Here is a 15,096-nt window from a genome sequence, read left to right on the forward strand (position 1 = left end):
AGTTTATTTTTTTTAACAGATTATCTTCCTCAATTTCTTTTCTCAAGTCTGTCATACTTTCTCCTCACCATACTTAATCAATTGAGGACTTAACCTCTTTCTTGACTGAAACTGAGACTACTGATCATGAGCATCTACTCCTCACACCAAAACCTCCTCTTCTATTTTCCTTCAGTTTGTAATAATTCAGTAAGTAGCCCTTAACTTTGCAAAGCCAACTCCTTTATATGTTCCTTTGATGCCATTTTCTCTGGCAGAAAACCCCCTATTCTCTCTAATCTTCAAATTTTCTATACCTAGTGATTCTTTCCAAAATTCTCTCAAACACAATCAGGATTTGCCCATCCTTAAAAATTCACAAGACCTTGCTATGTCCCTTAAATTATCATTCTGCATCTCTCCTCCCCTTTTCAGTCAACTTCCTTGAAAATTTTGTCTATCCTCACACACTTTCACATCTTTCATCCACTCATCAATCTTCTGCAAACTGCCCTCAGACAACTCAACTGAAATTTCTCTCCAAAGTTACCAATAACCTCATATCTGTCTCTTCTCAGTCCTTCTGCTACATTTCATATTTTCTTCACTGGGTTTTTATACTATTACTACTCTCTTCCTACCTGTATGATATCTCCTCACTTCCCATCATCTTACATATCCAATTAGTTCCAAAATTATGTCATTTATAAGTTCAATTTTTCCCATCCAACATCTCTCCATTCATAAAACAACCCTTTAGTGTATGTATCACCTCTCATCCCAACTATACCATAGCCTCCTAACTGGTCTCCTTGTCTCCAATTTCTCTCCATTATAATTCATCTTACACATTCTTTCTAAAGTGATCTTCCTTATTCATACAAGATATAAGCATGTGATTTTCCAAATCAATAAACTACCACAAATTCCTTCTATCTCTAGAACTAAATATAAAGTTCTCTGTTTATCTTTTAAATGTATTCATAACTTAGCCCCAGACTATCTTTCCTACTTCATCACACATTATTCTTCTTACTGGTCCAGTCAAACAATTAGCATTTATTAAGGCTCTATTATGGGTCAGATATTGTGCTAAGGACTAGGAACACAAAGAAAAGCAAAAACTAGGACTGCCCCCAAGAACTTCTAATGAGGAAGATAAAGGAGCAATATCTATAGAATAAACAGGAAACAACTGAGAGAAGGCACTAAAAGAGGAAGAAAGCAAGAAATATGTAGCTTTATTAACAGAGGTAGCAAATCAAAATAGAAAAGCTATTTCCTTCAATTATGTAAGGGATTCACAGTTATATTGGGAACACTGATCATCCTATTTCATGTATATATGTGTGTATATGTATATAACATGTTATAAAAGCACATCAATAAGTATTTTTATTCATACACATACATATAAATAATTGAAAAAGATATTACAAAAGGTGCTAAAAGATAAATATTCTTAGTTTTCACCTTGGAAAACAAAGTATATGTTCAAGGGAAAGAGATAAGATACATATGATAACTTGGAAAAACTATTCCTTGCACACCACTTTTATATGAGATCATTTTCTCCATTCCTCCTCTTCCTTCCCCATTCTCACAGAGCATCCTTTTTTCTCACTCTTCCATTAATTTTTGAAAACATCCCAAACAAAGACTGAAACCCACACCCTCTATATATAGAGTCCTTCTAACTGCCCCAATAATCTAAGATTTTTAGGAATTACACGTATTATCTTCCCACAGAAACTTTGTTTAGGCCCTTATGATTTTTCTGACATGTTTACCTTTTTCATGGTTCTCTTGAGCCTTATGTTTGAAAGTCAGATTTTCTACTTGATGCTGGTCTTTTATTAAGGAATGCTTGCAAGTCCTCTATTTCATTAAATATCCTTTTTTCCCCTGTAGCATTATACTTGGCTTTGCAGGAGTAATTATTCTATTTCCCCCCCCCCCACTTGAGAGTATTTTATTTTTTTTCCCCATTACATGTAAAAAGTTTTCATCATTCCTTTTTCTAAAATTTTGAGTTCCAATTTTTTCTTTCTCTCTTCCCTCCTCCTCCCCAAGAGAGGAAGTAATTCAATACAGGCTATACTTGTACAATTATGGTAAATATAATTTCATATTAATCATGTTGTGAAAAAAGAATCAGAGCAATAAGGGAAAATAAAGAAATTATACTTGGTTGTAATCCTAACTCCTTTGCTTTCTAGAATATCATATTCCAACTCCTTATTCCTTTAAGGGAAAATAAAGAAATTATACTTGGTTGCAATCCTAACTCCTTTGCTTTCTAGAATATCATATTCCAACTCCTTATTCCTTATCATAGCAGCTACTAAATCATATAGCTTCAGAATATTTGAAATATGTAAGTGGTCATTATTACTTATAATATTTTCTCTTTTACCTGCAAGCTCTAGAATTTGGCTATCATGTTCCTGGGAGTTTTCATTCAGGAAGTGATAGATTCTTTCAATATCTATTTTGCTCTCTGGTTCTATGATATCAGGGGAATTTTACTTTGTAGCTTCCAGAAATATGATGTCTAGGCTCTTTTTTTTATTTTAAGCATGGCTTTAAGATAGATTAATGATTTTTAAATTAGAGCTCTCAATCTCATTAAGAATAGATCTTTTGATCTATTTCTGATTTTTTCCAATGAAATATTTCACATTTTCTTCTTTTTTTTCAGTATTTTGTTTTATTGTTTTTTGATGTATGTCATTAGCTTCCATGTGACCAATTCTAATTTTTAAGGAGTTATTCCCGAGTTAGTTCTTGTACCACTTGTATAAAACTGTTCATTCTCCTTTTATTATTTTCCTGCATTGCTTATTTCTTTTTCTAATTTTTCCTTTACCTCTATTATCTGATTTCTAAAGTCACTTTTGCATTTTTTTAAAAAATCTCGTCTTTTAGCTCTTCTAGGAATTCTTATTATATTTTGTCCAATATACATTTTTCTTATAGATGTTTTTCAACTCATTGTCTTCTGAGTTTGGGTCTTCAGTTTCCCCACAAAAGCTTTCAAGGTTTTTTTTGTTTGTTTTTTAAAACTTTTTCATTTTTCCAGTCTATTTCTTGACTTTGGATTTTATGAATGAGTTGAGCTCTATTCACTTCTGGGAGAAATGGTCAACCTGAGCTTCTTTGACTAGATCTAGGGGCCTGTAACTTTTTGGTGCTTCCAACATGGTACAATTGAGAGAGAGTTTTGGTCACTATCCTTCTGGTCTGTGCTCTGATTCTTAGTGAGGCAGGGTTTCTGCTCCCTTACAACAGCAAGCTGTCTGCTCTCATCTACTCTGGGACTTCAATCCAGAACTGGGTAACAGGCTTCACCACACTTCACTCTTAGTGAACCTCCATCCTAACACCTACAGACTTCTCTCTTTGTCCTCCTCAGCTGTCTTGGCTTAGAAAAAGGAGTGACTTTGACTTTGTTGTTGTTATCCTATTCAGAATTTGATTTGACTCATGTTTAAAAAGTTGTTTAGAGGGGTAAGTTTGGAGAACGCAGCAGAAATGATCAATTTACTCTGGCAACTTGGCCCTGCCTACAAAAGGTTAACTTGGAAAAATGAATGTTTAAAATTTAAAGAAGCAAATGCATTCATTGGAATCTTGATATGTTAGAAGAAATGATAATGTAGATGCCTGAAAAAAGGTCTGAATACTAAAAAAGCAATCAAACTTGGAAAATTACAAGATAAGTTTGGTGATCTGATTATAAACTGGTTAAGAAATAACTCATAAATCAGAAATGACATACATAACATAGAGATTTTCTATGTAATATGAAAGGCTGCAAAGGAATCAAGCAAGAATTCCAACAAAAATATCAAAAGGGACTAGTTCAAATTAGTCATCAAATTGTGAAAAAAAATTAGGAAACTCTCATACAACCCTAGGTAACAGAAAAAGTCAGGTTGGAGTCAAAGGATCCAAAATAAGCATAGATAAGCAAAAATAAAATCACTAACCATAAATCAGTTCTCAAAGAAGAAAATCTTAGTATGAAATGATTTCACTAGTGAATTATGCCAAATGTTCAAAGAATCTTACAAGAATTGTTCAGAAAAAAGGGAGAAAATTTACCAAATTCCTGCTATAATACAAACATAGTTTTGAAAACTAAACCAGGAACAGACAAAAAACAGAAGAAAAACTATAGATAAATATCACTAATGAATAGGACCATCAACACATTTAATAAAATATTGACAAGGCAAACATACTAAATATTGACAATAAAGCAAAAGACTAAAAAAATTATATATGATGAGGTTGGATTTATACTAGGAAAGCAGGGTTGAATATCAATATTAGGAAAACAAAAACAAATGATCACCTTAAAAACTAGATAATTCCATTGATAAATACAAGAAAGACAAAAAAAAGTCCTTTAATATAATTAAAAATATTTTAAATCAAAGAACTGGGTCTTTTTGAAATAAGGTAAGTCACACTGAACTAAAACCAATGTCGGCATAAGTTCCAGTGGAAAAATGCCAAGGCATTTCCAAAAAGATCAGAATTAAAGCAAAGATACCCCTTATTACCACTATTTTTTGAAATGTTTGCTATAGCAGTAATACAGGGAAAAGAAATACTGGAATAAGCACAAAGAAATATTATTAATTTTATGTATATTATGAAAGATTATACAGAACCTAGAGAGACAAATTTTTTAAATGAATTGAAACAATAACATCAGCAAAGTTGCACATCTACCATCAGATTTTCTTTATATTAGCACCAACCATAGCAACACTAGATAGAATTATATTCAAAATAATTATAGATTATACAAAATATTTGGGAGTCTACCTACAAAGACATACACAAGAATTACACAGCTACAATTATAAAGTACTTTACAGAAATAGACTTAAAGAATTGGAAAGGAATTAATTGTAATTACAATTAATTACTGTAATTGGACTGGGCTGTAACAATCTAATTAAAATGACAACATTATCTAAATCCTTTTACTATTTCAGTGCCATACCAATCATAGTAGGAAAAAATTAATAAAATTCATCTGGAGATATAAAAAGTTAAGAATCTTAAGGAAAATAACTCTTTTTAAAATGAGAAAGAAAGAGGCCTAATAATTCCAGGTCCCAAAATGAAATAAAAAGGAGTAATCATCAAAACTACTTGGCATTGGTTAAAAAAGACAAATTGATCAGTGGGAATATATTAGGTATACAAAATCCAGAAGCAGACAGACTTAATAGTACAGTGGTTTGATACCACTGAGGTAAGCACTCACTATTCAACAAAAACTTCTAAAAAAACAGAAAATCAGACTGGCAGAAATTCATCTAGAACAACCTCTCATATCCTGTACCACAATAAGTTCCAAATAGATAGATAACCAAGATAAAGAAGGTGACATTAAACCAAAAGAGAGAAACAGTGAAAGAGATACTTTTAACAACTACCTACTGACAGAGGTAGAGCTCTTGAGCAAAATAGGAAGACAGGATCACAGAAGTTAAAATGTATAACTTTGATTACATAAAATTTTAAAAGTCTGCATATATTAAATCAATATATTTAAGACTGAGAAACAGTTAATTATGAAAAAAACTTTACAGCAAGTTTTTAATTAAGAGTCTGATATACAAAATATATATCCACAATATGGTATGAGGTGATAAAACTACATAAAACAAGAGCCACTCAACAAGAGATATGTTCAAAAGAATTTCCAGTCCCCCCAAAATGAAAAGCAAGCAATAAAAATATACATAAAATTATCCAAATTACTAATAATAAGAGAAATGAACATTAAAACAGCTCTGAGGTTCTATTTTACATTCCATCAGATTGGCAAAAATGACCAAAAAAAGCAAAATAATAGAGGATATTTAGAAGAACAAGAACATAAAAGAACTATTTGTAGAGCGATGAAATGATCTGAAAATTCTGGTATATAATTTAGAATTCTACAGTCATTAAATTATGCACATCCTTAAACCCAGCAGTATCATTTACTTCAAAGAAATAAAAGAAAGAGATAGGGACCCATTGTCACAAAAATTTTCAGATTAGCACTTTTTGTTGCAGCAAAGAAATGGAAACTTATGGGTTGCTCATCAATTAGGGAATAACTGAACAAATCTTGCTAGATTGAATAGAATGGAATATGACATTGCCCTTAGATATGCTAAAAGGACTAGATTTGGAAAAACCTGGGAAGATCTGTATATATCGAGGCAGAGTGAAGTAAACAGAAATAGATAAATTTTTAAATAATTATACCATATTAAGGAAAAGTAGCTCTGAAAGACTAGAAAATTCTGACAATAGCGTAACCAATACTAATCAAGACTGCTGATGATGATGCATGCTTGCCATATTTAGGGAAGGAGGTGTTAAGACAAAAGGTGCAGAATGATTCACGTGGTTTTAAAAAGGAGGAAGAATTGTGTGGGACAGAGATGGTTGATGGCAGAACAATGTCCAAAAAGTAAAGATCATCAGTGAAGCATTTTTTTAAATGTATAAAAGAAAAGGAAGATTCAGAGGAAAATGGAAGAGCAGTACCTTTGAACATAAATTATCTACTTTTTAAAAACAATTGGACATAGTTGAAATTTGCAATCTCATACATAATTTTTCTGCTCTTATTTGTATATGAAAACACACATGACACTGTTTATTAAGTCACACTAACAAAAAATAACTTTAAAAATGGGAACTTGAAATAGTTTTGTATTCCTAGACAATACAAAGATTAACTAGAAACCTCAATGGAATACATAAAAATTCTTAAACACACCACATAAGTAACACAAAACTTTTTAAATAGATGTCAGATACTCACAAGATCTTTAGCAGGAAATAAAACTAAAGACCTAGCATTCAGGGATTTTAAAATGCTTTATTTTTATTAGACTTTTTAAAAGTTTCTATAATAAAGAGCCATTTTGACTGAGTAGTTTGGGAAACCTTCTAAAAGTATATTGCTAGGATGGAACAAAGAATAAATGGGTTTTCTGACTTAACTTCAAATATCACTATCACTGAGACACTTCTTCACCATTCAGTTAACTAAATTTCAAAGTTTAGCAAGTTATCAACTGTGACATTTTCAAAATGTTAATTGACAATGCCAGTAGTAGGATTAGGAGTGTAAAAAGCTACATTCTGATCTCAGCTCTGCCATGAACTATAAAATGCTGAGGAAGCAATATTACTTTGCTATGGTTCATTTTCTTCCATTCATAAAACTGAGAGGATGGGACTAGAGAAGATCTATGGTTCTATTCAGTTCTAAAATTCCATCAGTTTGTAACATTTAAAGTTCTCTTCAATTTTAGCAATCTATAGTCTATGTTCTAAAATGTTCTTAAGTCTGCAAATCTCTGTATCTGTTTTTTTATTTATAAAATGAAGATAGCAATACTTCTACCTGCTTCATAGGTAAAGAAAACTCTTTGCAAAACCCTAATGTATTTTAAAATGTGGTACTTTCTTCTACCTCTGACATTTAAGTTCTAGTATTACATAGTCTAATGTTCTTCTAACTCCAAAATCTTATAATTCAAAAGCTGGAAAATCAAATATTTAATGTTGTTTTAAAATATCATGTTTTTAATGATAGGATAATTTGACTGAATTTCTTGTATTTATTAATCTCCCCTTCTTGCTAAATTATATGATCACTTAAGAGTTTTGAAAATATCCTACCAATTTTATATAGCCATGTATATATACACATAACATGAAAAGACAATGTGTTTGATAACATGCTCAAAGATGAAATGAGTTTGTATATTATGATCACTGATTAGTCCAGGAAAATAACAAGGGACTGCAACAAAGACTGAAAAGCAGCAGTCAGGAAAGACCATACTAAATAAAATATTTTGTGAATAAAGGAAGCCAAGAGATCGATCCAGTATAACAGAGAACAATGCAATCAAAGAGAATCACAAAATTACCTAATGTTTACCAATTAATGGTAAACACAGAATGCTAGAATTATAAGCATCTTTTGAACACAGAATCAAATACACTGGGTTAAAACTGAAAGAGGCCTAGATTTGGGGGGACAGGGAGTTCCACAAACTTGTTTTTAAAAAATATTTTGATAACTTTTTAATATTATTTATTTCCTTTGTAAGCCTTATAGATTTAAAACATTAATCTTAGAAGTCTATAGGCTTCATTGAACTGCCAAAGGAATCTATGACACAAGAAAACACTAAGAACTAACGATCCACTTTGAACCCCTGCCTGAAGCATAAAAACTAATCCTGAATATGCCTCACTAGTGATCATCTGAAGCAGTCACTACAATATAAAAATATGATTTAGTGAACAAAGAAGCAAAAAAAAGCCCAGAATCAGTAAGTTGCCTATCTATTAATGAAGTTTGAAAATAATTTACTCAGCTTTATTTATAATAATCCTATATGAAAAAAATATGCTACAAGTAAAAGCAACAAAAACAGCAAATGAACATTCTGCGTTTACCTGAATGAGAAGCATTTCTTTCTTTCCATGGGACATTCTTGCATTTTATCTGGTTTTGTCTCTCTTTTCGAAGTCGCTCTAATCTTTGAGCTTGAAGAGAAATATTATAACTATAAGTTTGTCAAGGAAAGTTTACTATAAACAAAGACATAATTAACTACCTTTATATGAATAAAGATGTTTTATACTGCATATGTAGGGGGAAAAAGTCATAAAATTTTAAAGGTGGTACCCCTGAAAGGCAAATACCAACAAAAACATGAAAATGTTCTTGATTTATAATTGAAATTAGAGGATATAAAACATTAATAGAGATCATAAAGATAGTATTAACATGGAAGAGAATAATAAAATGTGAAAACTTCTGTGATTAATATGACATTTCATTATATAAATCATTAATAACGGTCTTAAAGGAATTTTAATGCACAAATGAACTGAAGTGAATATTACATTACAGAATAAAATTACTGTTATGAATTACTCTACCCGTTTCAAAAATTAAAGATAAATGAACTCAGACTAGACTATTAAAGTTTTAAATATAAAATCCTTTATCTAAAAATCATGAAAATTATAAAATGTCAAAGCTATATAAATTAGCATAGCTTTTCTTCAGTGGGCTGAAACAGTTTATAGGTAGTAAAATAAATGATTTGTATCTTTGTAACATTAGTCAAATCCTAAAATGAACAATTTCTCTTTACCATATTTTGACTCAATGTCCAAAATACTAAGAAGACACGTGCACAATTAAAAAGCAAATCTTTACAATCATTAAGTTAACACACAGCTTCTATTTTAAAACATTCTAGCTTTGCAGTGGGAGAAGCATCTAAAATCCCCAAAAGAAAAACATTAGAAAATAATGATACAATCAACAACAAATTTTCAAAATCCAAGAAGTTATAATTCACAAAAATATCATTTATAACACAATTTTGTTATATATAACACATATATTACATGCAATACATTTTATTAACTTCTATAGTCTCTGAATGGACCAAGAAAAAAGCACTGACCAACATGATCACTTTAAAAATGCTTCTCTATTAATAGTATATGTGATTTCAAAGTTTTGTGTACTTCAAATTAAGAAACAAATGTCTTTTTCAATCACTTATAGATTTGGAAAAAAAAATTCTCTTTTATAGTAGGTTAAGGAAAAGGAGCAAAACCATTTTTACTAGTCTAAACTACTGTGGCAAAAACATTTTGTGGCAAAAACAAATTTTATTAAAGAAAAATATAATCAGTTGAAATCACTAAGTGTAAAACATGCTGACAAAAAAATTAAACTTCAAGCTCTTAACTGTATTTTGTTGTCATTCAGTTGTTTCCATTGTGTCTGACTGAATCTTCATGATTCCATTTGAGATTTTCTTGACAGAGATATTGGAGTGATTTGCCATTTCCTCTTCCCAGTTAATTTTACAGAAGAGGAAACTGAGGCAAACAAAATTAAGTGACTTGTCCAGAGTCACACAACTAGGAAGTATCTGAAGCCAGATTTAAATACTTGTTTCCAGTCTTCCCTTGTTTCCAGGACTGGCACTCTAGCTACTGTACCACCAAGCTGGCTTTCTTAACTGCATCCTCCCACATAATTTCATCTTATCAGACAACAGGACTCCAATAACTTGCATGAAGTCAATTTAAATTGTAGAACTTGAAATCATAGGTCCTCAAATATATATAAAGTTTCATATTATTATGAACTTATTTCATTAAATAATTCTTTCAATACCGTTAAATACTACTAATTTTTATCCCCACAGTGATAGCAAAATCATCTTAGCAGATTTCATGGGATGTTAATTTGTTTATATGACATAGGATCACAGAATTTGGAGATAGAAAGGACCTTACAGATCATCTAATTCAATCCCCACATTTTACATATGAGGAAACTGACTTAAGTTAATTTGAGTTTCCCATTTTTGGTAGAGGTAATATAGAAGAACTGGATATGAAGCCAGGATTTAAAATTCAAAATCATTAGAGAACACTTTCTATTACCAGATGTTGAAAAATATTTTCATAACCTAAAATTGCAATACTCTTTCCATACAATCTTTCTACTAGAATCACTGCTCCATCAGATCTCCTCTACTAAAGGCTTCTTCCACTGATTCATTGTGACATAAAAATATCACCTGATTTCTCAAAGGTTAAGCAAGAGAAAGAAGTCTAAGGCCTGACACATTCTACTAACAAGAAGGTATGAATATCAAATCCCATGTACACAACATAAGCAATATTGTAACAAGGATTAATGGTGAAAGATTTAACTTCTCATCAAGACAATGACCCCCAAACGGTGGGGGGGTAAGAGGGGAAAAATTGGAACAAGAGGTTTGGCAATTATCAGTGCTGTAAAGTTACCCATATATATAACCTGTAAATAAAAGGCTATTAAATAAAAAAAAAATTAAAAAAGACAATGACCCCCAATAATGCCAAAGAACCCATGAAAAAAATGCTGTCCACTTCCAGAGAGAAAAATTAACCCTGAGGGCGGACTAAAGAACATTTTTTTTGGTTTTCTTGTGTTTTCTATTGCAACATGGGCAATGTGGAAATACATTTTGCATGACTTCACATGTAGAGCTGACAAATTACTTGCTTTTCTCAAGGAGGTGGAAGATGCACAAGGGAAGAAAAGAATTTGTAACTCAACATTAAAAAAAGTGAATATTTTTTTTAAAAATTGTACGTGTAATTGGAAAATATTTAATGAAAATAAAAAAAATTATCAGTAATAAATTCTTTTTGTTATCTGGGAATTAGCCATATCTAAGTTATAAAGAAGAACATAGATGTAATTAAATGGCTTCCCCTTATAAATACTAGTAAGAACTAAAGATAAACATTACTGGTGATATCTATATACTAGGGATACAATTTTGATGGGGTAGAAGAAAAGAATGCCTTAAAGTTAATTGAACTCAGGTAAATTTGCTCTCTCCTAAATGGCTTGGAAAAGAAATGGAGGATGGAAGAATGTATCCAGGGACACATGGAAAAGGCAAGTATGTTGCTTAGAATAATTCCATTAAAGAACTAAGATCAGCATCACAAAGCCAACTGTTCTGGAGAGATGCAAAGGTCTTTTAAAAGGTTAGGAAAGCAACAGTTACAGGTAGCAAAATGCCACCTTCAAGAGTAGGCAGAGAAGTACAGAATGATTCCTAAACAGCTTAGACTAATAAACTCAATTCTCATCAGTAAAAATGGCAAATTGTTTGATTCACTAATTTTCTACATCATTCATTTATTACTACTCCAATTATTACTTGTGTCTTTGTAAATTTTTGATCTTTACTAACTCAATAACTTCAGTTTGAGGAAGTCAATGTCTTGCAAAAGACATTCAGTAACAATGATTATTTAAGGGGAAAAGGGGGAAAGACAAAGAGCAAATTTTGAAAACCACTGGAAAAAAACTTATGAACTGGAAAAATCACTGCAAATAGAGTTAGCCATTCTAGTTGTGTGTCCATGGACAAGTCACTTAACCACATTACCTACATCCTAGTTTCCTTATCTAAACAAAACTACATGCATTACTCTCTCTCTCTCTTAAAAGTTTGCTAACAAAAATGAGTAACTCTATGAGCCTCTGTTTTCCCATTTGAAAATGGAAATAATGACATTTATACAACCTCTCATAAGATACTGGAAGGAAAACACTGTTAGTGTTACAGTACTAAATAGATGTGAACTGCCATCATTACTATTATCAGCATCATGCTTCTCAGATTGGTTAGGTCGATTAATTAAATGAGGATAGAGGATTATATCCTTTGAACAGTCAGAAAATGGTAAAGTCTATCCTAAACCAGAATGCCTAGGTACTATAAGTAAATAGGAAATCATGCTTTCCAATTCTTTAAAAAGCAGGGAGATTAAAAACTCTGTGAACAATGCCTACTTTTACATCTTTGAATTCTTATTAACAATCATAATGCCTAACCCAGGGTAGGATTACTTGTCAACCTGGAGCAAAGCGCTATCTTTAGGCACCCTGTATTATAAGAACACATAAATGTGAAAATGTATCCTGAAATGTATCTAAAATATTCACTACATCTCTTCAAGATGTTTCTTCCTTTCCCATTTCATTCCAAAGAATTGTATACTGCAAATATTGTTCATTCTTTCATTTAACAAATATTCATTATTTATTAATTGCATACAATGTACTAAGTACTACACCTTTTTCCCCAAAGAATTTTATAGTAAAATGTAGAATATGAAAAGTAGAAGGGTCCTTAGAGATCAAATAATCCAAAATATTTTTTTTTTTAACAGATAACTGAATTAAGGACCAGAAAAAAGGGAACAACTAGTATGGTTGCAGAAGGATTAAATTAAGGAATTCTGGCTTCAAGCCCAATATTCTTTCAACCAAACTATACTGTTTCCTAATAACTTTTTTTAAAAGCTTACTAAAAATAATTGCACAAGTAATCAATCAATGGTGATCATTCAAAACAAAGATATGGCATTTCTACACATGGTGTTACTAAAGAAAAACAGACTGCATTCCTTCACACTAAATTTTTCTGTGAAGCAGAAAGGAGTTGTAAAATAGATGTATGTTTGGAGTTCAAAGTCCAGAGGAGAAGATTCCCAGTATTGCTTCCTCCCTATACAGATAAAACATTCAATCTCTATAAGTATTGTTCACTCCTGTGTAAAATGAAGGGTTACATGAGAATATCTCTGAGGATCCTTCCAGATCTGAGTCCATTAAGCTCAGATATTTAGAGTCGCGACCCATATTTACCTGTGTTTGAGCGTCTTCTGATGCCAAAGTCCCAACTTGAGGTAATGTCAACAGATTGGGCATAAACATAGCCCTGAGTTTCAACACTGCTTCCTGGCATTTCTGAGCCATTATCTCCAGGCACCAAAGGTGGATGAAATTTTTCCAAATCTACATCATGATCAATCAGAACCATCTCACACATCCCTGTGTCATCGCTGGTCACATGGGATTGCCGGATATGAGCCAAGATGATCGTTGGGTTATCCAAAAAGGCCATTCTTTATGGAGGCCAATTTCCTTAAAAGTCTACTTTCTCCTCTTCATATTGTTTACACCTACCAAAATAAAAAAAAAGGGGGGGGGGGAGAAAATCTACATGAGCTTAAAAAGAATATAGAGCATAACAAATCTAGAAAAGCAAAACAACTTGAACTTGTAAACAGCCAAAAGATTTTAGTGACAAAGATTTCATTATATATGATACCTCAATCATAACAATAAAATATATTTCCATAGTGCCACTGGGTTTTCAAAACACTTTCTCACAATAATCCCAGAAAGGTTAAGTCCAAATTCTTAATTTCTTACAAATGGAACTGAGAGGAAGTTTTTTTTTTTAAATAAACCATACTATTTCTTCATGTGTTTGGGATGTAAAAATTAGGATCAGACGATGTGAAAGAACCTCAAGGGTCCAAACTTTTCATTTTACAAAAGAGGAAACAGAAATTCAAAGAGGGTAAATCACTTGCCTGAGGTCACAACAAAAATACCAAAAACTCATATTTCTACAGTCACTTTGAAGTTTAAAACGTGCTCCCCTACAAAAAATTCTAGGATTCATAGTAAAAGAATTATTGAGCTCATTTTATAATATTTGAAGAAACATATTCATTGAAAGGAAGTGAACTATTCATAATTATAATACTGCCACTGTTGGAGAAAGGATTCATAAGATCATTTTGGAAGATATTTTCTGATCTCTCTTCAGTCATTTTTTTTAGTTAGAATCAGAAAAAACTGTGATCCCAAATGGGATGTTCTTGGCAGAGATACTGGAGTAGTTTGTCAATTCCTTTCCAGATCATTCTACAAATGAAGAAGCTGAGGCAAATGTGGTTAAGTGATTTGCCCAGGATCACACAGTTAGTCTGAGTCTGAGACCAGATTTGAACTTAAGAAAGATGAGTCCTCCTGACAATCAGGAAAGATGAGTCCTCCTGACTCTAAGCCAGCACTTCATGCACCGAGTCAACTACCTATCTGGAAGAGACTTTAGAGGCCCATATAATCTAAAACACTCTTTCTACAGTTGAGAAAACTGGGGTTCATAGGCATCAAGTAGCATGTCTTGCCCAAAGTGACAAAAAGATGAAATACTAAAGCCAAGATTCAAATACAAGTTTTCTGATTTCAAGTCCAGTGCTTTTTTCTACTATAATTCACTGCCTCTTAAAAATTCCAATGAGGAAAAAGAAAATCCTTTACAAAAAAGATCATATGATTCTATATCCCAGAGCAACTAGAATCAGAACTTGGATTGAAATTCCAGTTTTGCTATTTACTACTTGCTTACCACTTCTATTCCCTGGACTTAATTTTTTTTTTCTTCCATGAAGTCATTACTGAATAGAGTTATTTTCTCAAACCAGGTGATTACCACTTACCTTTTCAACTCAAATATTACCTCCTAAAGGATATTTTCAGTAATTCTCTCACTCTATATTAATGGTCCCAGTCCCCTGATACCAATGTTTTACATTCCTTTATGCACTTATGTATCTATGTACGTTATATTACCTTAATGTCTAATTCCCTTAGTAGGCTATAATAAGAGT

General features: G+C 31.8%; 1 protein-coding gene across 5 annotated transcripts in view; it reads right to left on the reverse strand.

Annotated features, from left to right (window-relative positions):
* Positions 1-15,096, reverse strand: part of MAPKAP1 (MAPK associated protein 1) — a 338,521-nt gene that overhangs the window by 277,648 nt on the left and 45,777 nt on the right. For 4 of the 5 annotated variants that reach the window (XM_031954303.1, XM_031954300.1, XM_031954302.1 and 1 more), the window contains exons 2-3: positions 13,277-13,593; positions 8,482-8,571 (exon numbers count right to left, since the gene is read on the reverse strand). In XM_031954303.1, coding sequence (XP_031810163.1) covers positions 8,482-8,571; positions 13,277-13,535 — 349 coding nt within the window. In that variant the 5' untranslated portion in view covers positions 13,536-13,593. The remainder of the gene's footprint in view (positions 1-8,481; positions 8,572-13,276; positions 13,594-15,096) is intronic. The other variant, XM_031954304.1, reaches the window with a different exon arrangement.

Source organism: Sarcophilus harrisii, chromosome 2 (genome assembly GCF_902635505.1).
Source record: "Sarcophilus harrisii chromosome 2, mSarHar1.11, whole genome shotgun sequence".
Classification (NCBI taxonomy): Eukaryota; Metazoa; Chordata; class Mammalia; order Dasyuromorphia; family Dasyuridae; genus Sarcophilus; species Sarcophilus harrisii.